General features: G+C 55.8%; 1 protein-coding gene across 1 annotated transcript in view; it reads right to left on the bottom strand.

The window, feature by feature from the left end:
* NTRK3 (neurotrophic receptor tyrosine kinase 3) overlaps positions 1–11,546 on the bottom strand; it is a gene marked incomplete at its 5' end in the record, with an annotated part of 161,800 nt that overhangs the window by 92,001 nt on the left and 58,253 nt on the right. Inside the window, one exon of the mRNA XM_023744054.1 lies at positions 3,965–4,153. Within this exon, the coding sequence (XP_023599822.1) occupies positions 3,965–4,153 (189 nt within the window). The remainder of the gene's footprint in view (positions 1–3,964; positions 4,154–11,546) is intronic.

Raw genomic sequence — 11,546 nt, 5'->3', positions numbered from 1 at the left:
GAGCAGGAGGTAGATGTACCTGGAGGGGAGGGGAAGGAGGGCTGGGCAGGAAGGGGAGAGGTCCCTGTGGGCAGGCACTTGAGGAAGGGGAGGGATCAGAGGGAGGCAGAGGCTGAGATGGCTGAGCCTGGGAAGGCGGAGGCCGGAGTCCTGACTTGGGGACAGGGAGGGAGAGAAGGAGAAGACGGGTTAGCTCCCAGAGGGCCTCTGCTCTCTCACGGAGAGGCCAAGCTGTCTTCTGAGATCGGGGATTTTGGAAAAGGAGATGAACAGAGAACCTCAAGACCAAGGAGCCTTCCCAGGGGCCTGGGGAAGGGCTGCAGCATGACTGCTGACAGCAGCCTCCGTTCCAGCCCCGCACCACACAGCTATGGCAGCCCCAGGGTGGCCACAAGGTGGACAAAGGTAGCCACGGGCCCAACGTTGCTACACACACCTCGGAATTCTCCCCAGTGACCCATCTGACCGCCCTGGGTGTCTCATTCCGTAGGATCTGTCCCCAAACTGGCTGTGTGACAAGGAGAGATGGACCCATTTCCAGATGCTTCTGAGAACTAGGGGCTTTAACTAAACAGTGAGGGGGCTCGCTGGCCTTGGATTCTGGGTACGTGCCCCGATAGGAGCACCTTCGCTCGGCTCTCTCAGAGCCCCTGGGAAGGCTGGATACGCGGAGAACAGACAGTGTCGAACGCAGAGCCCTTGCTGGGACGTGGGCGAGGGGACCAGGCATCTGATAAGGGAGTGTACGAGGCGATCTCTCAATACCCTGGCAGCCCTGACATGCTATGAAAAATGCTGCGGCCCCGATTGAAGACAGATAGGCAGTGAGGCGCCAGCAGAGGAGCAGCAGCCCAACCAAGGAGGTCCCACCACTGTGATACACACACGTGCAGGGAATGGAAAGGGCTCTGGTGCTAAATCCATCCCCGGGGCGTGAGGAAGTGAGGCCTCAAGTCAGGCAGCTCTATGTCCTTGTGATTTCTTCCCACATTACACTGTTTGTTTTTTGCTGTTTTTTAGTGAGATAAAATGGATATTGCGGCATTATATTAGTATCAGGTATACATGTAACAATTTAATATTTATTTACCCTACAAAGGGGTCACCACAGTAAGCTGAGTTACCAACTGTCCCCCTTTACCCATGTCAGCCAAACCCCAAGCCCGTTCCCCTGTAAACACCAATCATAATAGATGAGGAAGGGATCCGACGAGAGAGCCCGGGGACCCTGGAGGAACCTGCAATACAGGCACCTCCCCACCCTCAGTCCCGTTTTCTGCGTCCCCAGGACGCGTGGCCCTGGCCTAACTGCGCGTCGGAGATGCCCTCTGCGGACTCATCGCCAAGGCGCGTGCGGCCTTCATCATTTAAGACAGCGTCTCATCGCAGACGGCGAGGTGTCTGGCAGTCACTTCCCTAGACGGATGGAGCCTCTGTCATCGGAGGCCTGTGCGTCTCGGGGAGGGAGGGCAGTGCCCCCCAGCCCATCCGAGGCAGCCCTGGCCACGCGGAGGGAGGAGCAGCCACACCGCTGGCATGGCATCGCGCAGGGTCTGTCGTTGCTGCACATTTTCTGAAAACCAGTAAGGGCCGTCCGCTCTCTACTGACAGGACAAACGCGCCGCCTCCCCGGAAGGAGCCCTTTCCCTGACGGCAGGGGTCTGACAACCTGGAGCCGCCTCCCGTGTTTCCAGGAGGTGCTGCTTGTTCCCTGTCCCCTCAGGTCTGCCAGCCCCTGCTGCCCCAGTTGCCACGGCCCGTCCTTCACACAAGACCTGTCGGGTCCTGGAGGGCCACTGGCATCCCACACCCGAAGGCCTTCCTCCCACGGCTGCCTCGGCGAACACCCTTGCCTGGGTGCAGGGGCCTGACATCACAGGACACGCAGATGCCACGCTCCCCCCGGGGTCTCCACTGTCACTGAGCCTTCCTTCCCACGAGCCAGATGCACCCCGTTGGGCCACTGTGCCGACAGCCGGGTATCGGGCGCTCACACGAGCACAGACTCGACCCAGAGGAGAGCCCAGAGCGTCCACGGAAGGACACAGTCCATCCTCAGCATCCCTGGGTCTGCGTCATGCTCCCTAAAATGCATGTGTAACCCCAAGCCAACATTGGCAGCACTGTCATGGTCATTCACAAACATGCAAGGGGGAGGGGGGTAAATGTTTGACTTACCCCCTCATACACACACAAACCCAGCTGAGACCGAATAAACCTTCTATGTGTGTCCCACACGCAGAGTTGAAGTGCTGGCTATGTTCCTAAGAGCAAGAAGCCGGGGTGCCTCACGGAGCGAATAGGGGTGTTAGGTAGGACTCCTGCGTTAGGGAAGCTCCGTTCAGGCGCAAGTCAGTGCTGTTGACCCTGAGGGCAATGTTAGTGACGTAACAGTACCTGTGAAATAAGAAGTCTTCGAGCGGACGCATGCACGAAGCAGGCTGGGTCCTGACCAGCCGAGGACTCGGCTGTGGCCAGGGGCTGGCAGGAACCTGACCCCGCATTTCCTCGAGGAGCAATGGCTCCTCGGGCCTAATGCAGTGTTCACGGGGACTTTATAGAACATAACTACTGCGAATAATGAGAATCAAGTGCAGATTCAACACAGCAACGCCTGCAATGCCACTCTAGAAAACGCAATGACGTCAACCGAGACGGGGTGTCCCGTGGTACAACCACAGAAGGCCTTCCTCGGGCCACACCCGGGGCCGGCCAGGGCGAACCTGATCTGAGGCAAGAGAGCAGCAGTGCCCTGTGCGCCCCACTCTGCATCTGGATCACGGGTCCTTCCCCTGCCCGGAACCCAGGTCCTTCCTCTAACCACGCTGACAGGGGCTCCGACAAACCCTGATGCTGGAGGACACCCACGGGGGAATGATAGCCCCTCCTGACTCAAGCCCAGGCCTCCCACCGGTGATGCTCGCACTGAAGTCAGAAGAGCAGAAGCAGAGCCCGATGGGGAAGCCAAGTGCCTGCTGCTGGAAGACGGACGGGGAGCAGCGACAGCTCTGGGAGCTACGATGAGTGGGGCCCAACAGAGAGCTTGGCCGGAGGAGCGAGACCAGGCACCCCCTCCCAGGCCGGGCCTAGCACCAGGTGAGATTGACAGCCAACGGCAGAAGCCTGGGGGCAGAGCGGGGAGCCCACAGCCCGCAACAACCTCGGTTTTCCTGTCCTACCAGGAGGCCTTCCCCTAGCCCATCTCTGTCCCTTCAGCTCTGAGGCAGCCTCCAGGGCCTCTGTGCTCCCTTGGGAAGTGGCTGACATTGGGGGGCAGGAGCGCGGGAGAGGAGGGTGCACTGCAGTTGCTGGGTGGACGAAACCGGGGGACCCGGCCAGGGGAACAGCTGCTGGCTGAACGGCCAAGCCAGAGACCCCAAGAGCTGGAGAGGCCCCAGCAGAAATACAGAGTAAGGAGCTGGGACCAACAGAGGGGAGAGGCCAGGATGGAGCAGGGGCCTGAATCCTGACCTGAGTGAGACGCTGCAGGGGCGTAGGGACATGGGGGTCCTAGCGCCGTGGCCATGGGACCCTCAGGGAGTGCGCACTGCAGGCACTGGAGGGGCAGCTGCCAAGATGTCCCCATTCAAATGGTGCTCGGCGCCCTTCACTCCTTCCCATGGAGGCTGGGGTGGCAGGTCTGCCCACCTCAGGGGCTGAAGGCAGGGCAGAGTCGGGGCACAGGCCAGGTCTACGGAGAAGCCCGGCCCATCTGCACCCCCTGCCTCACTGGGAGCACTTTCCTCTGGGGCTGGGTCCTGCCTCTGCCTGCTCCCGGGACTCTGCCCCTGGCGTCCTCCGGCCCAGGCTACTCTTCAGGTTTTGAGACAAACAGGGAGGGTCTCTTAGAGAGGGGGAGGTGAGGAGGTAGCAGGTCACCCCAGAAGGTTCCAGAACTCCAGCCTCATGGCCTATCGCCACACCCCCCACCCCAGAAGGGACAGCACTGTACCCCAGTACTCACATGTGTCGGGGTTGTGGCAGTTGTGCCCCTGACGGAAGTACTGGGGGTTCTCGATGACCGGGATGCGGGTCATGCCGATGACCACCGTGTCGGGCCCGGCGTCCAGCGACGAGGGCGTGGTGATGCCGTGGTTGATGTGGTGCAGCGGGCTGGCCGAGTCCTCCTCCCCGCTGATGACAGCCACGGGACCTGCAGGCGGAGAGACCAGGGCTGGTGAGGCCAGGGGCCAGAGCCCGGCCTTGCCCACATGCCCTCTCACTATTTTTGCTCCCATGTTTGCCAAAGGCGCAAAACCCACGGGAAGGACATCCCCAGATGCCTGGATTCTGCAGTCAGAGGACCAAACTCTACTTCTCCTTCATGAGAGAAAAATCCGCCACATCGCACCATAAATAAACCAGTGAACCGAAATGACTACAACGTAAATTATGTTCCCTTTCCCCAAACCCAAATTAGTTTGAAATAATAAGTTTCTTTGCTTATGTAGCAACAGTAGGATTAAAAAAAAAAAAAAGACCTAGCAGCAGTTTGCACGCTGCCCCTTCTCCCTTTAGGAGCTTGAAGAACTGCCCGGGCCGGGTCCCACCCCAAAGGGTCTGAGTCAAGGGGTCTGGGCTGCAGCCAGGCGTCCGGATTAAAGGCTCTCCTGTGAGTGCCCTGCACACCTGCGACCTAGGACCTCGGTGAGGGCCTTGGGGCTGACCGCCCCTGTTGCGTGCCCCCCCCCCCCCGGGGCCTAAGGAGGAGGACAACTTGCATTGGGCCCTGCCACCCACGGTGCCCAGCCCGTGGGGAGACAAGCCGGGTGAGTCTGGGTCTAGTCGGAACCAGCTTGCACGGGTGACAGTAATTAGGCTCCATCACCGTTACCCACAGGCCCCTGGGCCCCTGTCCCGCTCTCGCAGGATGCACACTCCCTGCTGGCTTCAGAGAACACCGCGTGCGTCTCCATCACCCAACGCCGCCCTTTTGTGACCCCAGGAGAATCCCAGGAGTAAGGCTGTTTACAAACACGGGTTGACAAAGACATGTAATGCGGGGTTCAGTCATGGCGGGGTGGAGCCATGATTCTGTCTGCTGGTGCAACTGTCCCATACATACAAATAAAAGCCCCGTAAAGTGAATTAGCTGCGACTCTGCGGCTTCGTGCCACCGGCGTGTTCAATGGCTGCTCTGCAAGACACATGGTCCCAATTCAAAGCGCCTGCTGGGATGCGGTTTGGCGGCTCGAACAGTATTTCCGCTGCAGAGCCCATTACATAGCCCTCAAGGTGATGAGGGAAGACTCCTCATCAAGCGCCAGGTGAGGCGCCAATGAGGCAGAACTAAATGGGAGACCGCGACATGCACACGGGGACCCAGAATCCGCCCCCCCCCCCCCCCCTCGGCACAGGCAGGCTGAATCCAAGCCCTGACAAACGCCTGACCGGGAAGTGGCCCTAAGCCAGGGGTGGGCAAACTTTTTGACTCGAGGGCCACAATGGGTTCTTAAACTGGACCGGAGGGCCGGAACAAAAGCATGGATGGAGTGTTTGTGTGAACTAATATAAATTCAAAGTAAACATCATTACATAAAAGGGTACGGTCTCTTTTTTTTTAGTTTTATTCATTTCAAACGGGCCGGATCCGGCCCGAGGGCCGTAGTTTGCCCACGGCTGCCCTAAGCAGTGGCCCACACAGTCGTGGTAATCGCTTGCCTTGCACAGAGAGGCCCGTTTCTGCAAACACCTTGTAAACTTTCTGAAAAACGTCACAGTGACTTCCAGTTGAACACAGAGAGCTGAGCACCGGTCTTTACCTTCCCTCTTCAATCTGAAGAAATTAAGCAAATATTTGTGCACAAACAGAAGGAAGAGGAGAGACAGGAGGAAATAAGATACTTCAATGGCGTTTTGAAAGATAAGAAACCGAAGGAGAAAGCTTGCCAGAGAGGACGGAGCTGCTGAAGACTGGGCCAGCGGGACGGCACGGGGAATGTATACAGGAAGCCAGACCTGCCGTGGAAGCCCAGTGTCTGAAGGGATAGGGTGCCCAGAAGTCCGGGGCGAGGCTCAGGCTGCAACAAGTCTCCCAGGCCATCTCCTCACCCCATCCCACCAGAGCCAGCAGTTCAGTCCCACAGAAATTGAACCTGAAGGGCTCAGAGGACGGGTGGGGTACAGCATGAAGCTGCACCCCTTCTTCCTGCTTCTGGAACAACAGAAACCAGGAATAACACTGCCCGCCCACCCGCCCACCCACGCCCATCTCGCCTCACACCGCCCCCGGCAGGAGGTTAGAGAACCCTGTCTGGAGAAACAATGCCTCAAAAAAGACAGACAGCGAGTTATCGACATTTAAGGGGGTCTCACAATGAAATCAAGCTTATTTTTTAAAATATATTTTCATTGATTTCAGAGAGGATGGGAAAGGGAGAGAGAGAGACATCAATGATGAGAGAGAATGATGGATCAGCTGCCTCCTGCAGGTCTCCCACTGGGGATCGAGCCCACAACCCAGGCATGTGCCTGGACTGGGAATCAAACAGGTTCATAGGTCGATGCTCAACCACTGAGCCACACTGGGCCTTAGTGGAGCCGGAGAGTTGACAAGCCCCATCCGTGCGCACAAAGCAAGATCTCATTCACTTTCTGGTGCCCGATGCCTAAGTCTGAATAAACAGCTCAGGACCAGCAGACACGGCAGCAGAGCGTCGGCATGGCAGAAACTGGGGACCTGGAGGGAACAGGCAGTGCCGGCAGCAGAAGGATTTCCACACCATCACTAACATCCTCAGGGAGGTAAATAAAGGCACTGCCCCAGAAGACAAGATGACACTGAAAACGTGAACAATTAGAGTGTAAGAAAGAGTCCTTGGGCCCGGCCGGCGTGGCTCAGTGGCTGAGCATCGACCTATGAGCCAGGAGGTCACAGTTTGATTCCTGGTCAGGCAGGGCACATGCCCAGGTTGTGGGCTTGATCCCCAGTAGGGTCATGCAGGAGGCAGCCAATCTATGACTCTCTCTCATCATTGATGTTTCAATCTCCTTTTCCCTTCCTCTCTGAAATCAATACAGAAAATTTTTTTAAAAAAGAAAGAGTCCTTGGAATGTATGGTCATCAAACTTTGAAAGTCAAAGAAGAATAGGAGATAAAGTCTAGGAAATGTTCCGAAAAGTCAAACAAAAAGGAAAGAGATGGTAAATAGGAAAGAAAAGATAAGAAAATTAAAGTCTCTATCCAAAGATCCGACATCTGATTGAAAGAGAGAGAGAAGGAGACAGAGAAAAGAGGAAAAGGAGAAAAAAGTCATTAAAATTTTGAGAATGAGAAGATGAGTGTGTGAGTCACCTCATTAGCCTCACCGGATGGATGACAGATGATTCAGCGTTTCCTCCTCCTCCCAGGGCCGCTGACCCTTCTGCTCGATTCAACTAAACACACGTCACAGAGACCACTGCCCATCAGCCCGCCCTCGTGCCCAGGCCCTTACCCTCACCTCTGCTCCTTCCATAACCACAGGCCTTAATATAATGGTCAACAAAGCGTACCCAGCCCCAATCCTCTCAAAGGATGGGCCAGGAGACCCTGCAGCCGGCTCCGCCTGCCTGTGGCAGAGCCCCCACCAGGCCTGCGCCAGGCCCGGCAGGGCACTGAACACCCTGGACACCAGCACTGACATCCCCTCTCAGGCCCATCAATTGTAATAAATGTACCATCGGGGGGAGGGGTGTTGGTAATGGGGGAGGCTGTTTATATGTGGGGACAGGGCATATATGGGAGCTCTCTATACCTCCCACTCAATATTGCTGGGACCCTAAAACTGCTCTAAAAAGCAAAACCTATAAGAAATGTACGGGGTATAAAGGCAGCGTCCCCACCTACCAGACAACACTTCCAAATGTCCTTGAGGTGACAGAGCTGCCCAGGTGGAGAGCCACGGGGCGGCTCCAGCGTCCACCCTGGGACCAAGTCCCCTTTCCCCTCTGGCCAGGTCAGGTCAGCTGCCTCCGGGGAAAGAAAACCCAGAGACCGGCAGCCCCTGGGGGAGAGGAAGCAAGTCTCCTCTCACTTTAATAAGCGCAGAGAAGAAGGTGCTAAGGTATGAAGAAGGGACAGTAACAAAGGGAGAGCCCCCAGGGGAGTTCTACTTTCCTGATGCCGCGGGGGCTGGGGCGGCGCAGGAGGAGTCAGGCTCGCTGTGCGCTGAGCGCTGGGCACACAGGCTGTCTCGGGCTGTGATGGGCCTCTCCGCGGTCACTACCCGTCCCCAATCACACACTTACTTTGTTAGGCAGCACTAAGGAACAGAAAGAAAGAGAAACAGGCTGCAGCCCTCCTGGTGGCGTCAAGCTTCTGCGAGAGACCCCTGAGGGAAGACAGGGCCGCTCGCTCGGACACATCACATGACTCTCTTGCCACACTGGTGCCTTTTTGCCTCTCTCAGACCACTGGTCTTGTTCTTCCAACCAGACCACAAAAGAACCACCGGCTAATTAGAGGAATTTATATATATATTTTTTAATTGACTTCACAGAGGCAGGGAGAGGGAGAGAGAGAAACATCAATGATGAGAGAGAATCATGGATCAGCTGCCTCCTGCACACCCCCTCCTGGGGATCGAGCTCACAACCTGGGCATGTGCCCTGACAGGGAATCGAACACTCAAACACTGAGCCACACCAGCCGGGCTAGAGGAACCTTGATGGCCCCCAACAGGTGTCTTGTCTGGCAGGATGGTCCAAGCTGAATTTTCGGCGTCTTTCTCTTTCCCCCCCTGCTCCTTCTAGGGGGAAATATAAGGGAGCAGAGCTGGGAATGGCTCAGATTTTCCTAAGTGGGACTCAGTTTCCCCAGAAAGCAAAGGTCTCTGGTAAGAACACTAGATGGAACTGCACTGCAATAGCGGGCAGACACCCCCCACCCCCCCGCAGAGGAGCTGGGGGGCTGCACGTTGCCATGGGGACTGCATGGACCGGCAGAAGCCTCTGCTGACTCAGGGTCCCTGCAAAAGACGAGGAGGGAAGGGGCGCCCCGCACAGAATGAAGGCGGGAAAAGCAGCGGCCTCCTGGGGATGCATGAGCTCAGGGACACGCAGGCCCCTTTCAGACCAGGGGAGAGCCTCCCTGCAATCATTTCCCCAGTGTCCTTCCTTTTGGTTTTCAGGAGGTTCCTCAAACAATAAAAAATGCGGCTACCATGTGACCCATCGATCCCACTTCTGAGAATATGTCTGAAGGAAACAACACTATGTCAAAGAGACAGCTGTGCCCCTACGAACTTCTATGGTCCATAGCACCGCTAGTTACAATGCCCAAGACAAGGAAGCAGCCCCAGTGTCCACTGACAGGAGAGTAGAGAAGTTGTGATCATTCGTGAGCGCAGACACATGGGATATTATTCGGCCACAAGAAGGAGGAATCCTGCCATTTGGGAAAGCGTGGGTGGACCCTGAGGACACTGTGCTAAATGAAAGAAGTCCGACAGAGAAAAGACAAATACTGGATGATCCCACTTACATGTGGAATCTTAAGAAAGAAAAAGAAAAGGAAAAACAAGCTCATAGATACAGACAACAGAATGTTGGTTGCCAGAGATGGGGGAGGGGGCAAAATGGGTGAATGGGGTCCAAAGGTACCAACTTCCAGTTATAAAATAAGCAAGTCCTGGGGATGTAATGTACAGCACGGTGACTGTCGTTAACACTGTATTGCATATTTGAAAGTTGCTAAGAGAATAAATCTCAGAAGTTCTCATCCAAAAAATAAAATCTGTAGCCATGTGATGTGATAAACGTTAACTAGACTTATTGTGGTGATCCTTTTGCAATATATACAAACATCGAGTCATTATGTTACACACCTGAAACTAGTATATGTCAATTACATATCATTTTTAAAAAAAATCTAGTGTGTGATCTGCTGTATTCTCATTTTCCTGCCTTGGCAATTGAGGAAGCATGAGGCAGCCCCCAGTTCACCTCAGTCCCCAAGTGAGGGTAACAGAGCCGAGGTCTCCAGCCAATACCTGTGCACATGTGGCATGTGGCGTAGGTGAGCTCCGTTGTTTGAAGTCACTGAGATTGGCAGGGGCACTGTTTGTTACCACAGCATATCCTAGCTCATGCTGACTAACAGGAATGTGGCCATCTCACACGTGACACTGGCACTGTAACCCTTCCCTTCAGGTGGTATGCATGTTCCACAGCACCTTCAACAAATCTCTGCAGAAGTGCCTTATGCACAGGATATGAGGGCTCATCATCCTCAAGGAGGTGATTCATCTGAAAATGCCTCCTTCCCAACTCTCTGTCCCAAAGCTGAGCTCTGATCGAATCTAGTTCCACACGGAGCCTCCGCTGCTGAAAAAGAGCCCCTGCCCCCCCGCATCTGACTTAGGAAGCGAAGAAAAACAACCCAGAATGAGGCTTTGTAATGTGTCAGAATGAAACAAACAAGCCAACCTTCGAATTTAGAAAATGATTTTTTTTTAAACCTCACGCTTTTCCTACTGAAAAAATCAAATATTGGCGTGCCCCTGGTGGGCGAGAGCGTGGCATCAACAGACTGGGAGCAGGAACTCATAAACCGGAAACGAGTGAGAGCAAAGCACAACACACACACGATTAAAACCCGGCCGTGCTCAGAGAGGGATCCCGCTCACCGTCTCAGACAAGGAGCCGAGCCCTCACCGGCAAACGGAAGAAAATTAATTTCTTAATTTTTATTGGCACACGTGGGACAGGGGCCAAGGGAGCACGGGCTGTGCCAAGTGCACACCTGGGGACCAGCCCCCCCCGAGCCTGGGCCCTCCCCTCTCAGCCCGCTCTGGCTCCCAGCCAGACGTCGCCACTCTGATGGCCAGGGCGCGCCGGGGCCTGCGGGCTGCCCAGCAAGGCATGCCCTCCTCACTGCTCTGCTTCTCTCCCTGAATCATTTCCCAAAAGAGGAGCTTTATTCTCTGGCTCCAATTCCCTCCCAGCCTCTTACAGGAACCGAAGGCATTGCTCATGCCTCGTAGCGTTCATCGCTCCGAGGTATCGCCTGGTGATTGAAAATCGTGCTGCTGATCGACCGGCCCGAGAGCACATTTAAGGAAGGAGGAGGCAGGATGGGCGCTCGGAACACAGGCTTCCCTGATCTCAGTTCATCATGGCGACAACCCGGGGGGACACCCTGTTATTCCAGGAATGCAGCTGAGGAAATGGAAGCCGCAGGTTCTCCCGTCTGCCCAAGGTCACAGCTAATAAACGCAGGCAGGCCCACATCTGTCTGGCCCGGGAGTCTGGGCTCATTACCCGGCGCACACTGCCTGGCCCTCCAGCGCTGCTTTGCTGATATCAGCCATGGTCTCCCCCCGCTGCCATCTGTCCTGCCCGGGACCCGTGTGAGGGAACCGGCCCCACACCAAGCTGTAGCTGGAAGGGCAGCTCCTCTGAAGGGGTGCAGAGGCCGGAGGACGTCAGGCAGCAGGGTCTGGGAAGGCAGAAACATGCAGCCTGAGGGAAGGCAAACGTCACCAGGTTTTCCCAGAGACTCTTTACACGGACAGTATATAGAGCATCCCAGGCATAACCAGCGGCGGGTGACTGCCTTCCAATGC

The sequence above is a fragment of the Myotis lucifugus genome, unplaced genomic scaffold, assembly GCF_000147115.1.
Source record: "Myotis lucifugus unplaced genomic scaffold, Myoluc2.0 scaffold_425, whole genome shotgun sequence".
Classification (NCBI taxonomy): domain Eukaryota; kingdom Metazoa; phylum Chordata; class Mammalia; order Chiroptera; family Vespertilionidae; genus Myotis; species Myotis lucifugus.
The sequence above is the reverse complement of the archived record's forward strand: the minus strand, read 5'-3'. Positions and strand labels throughout refer to the sequence as shown.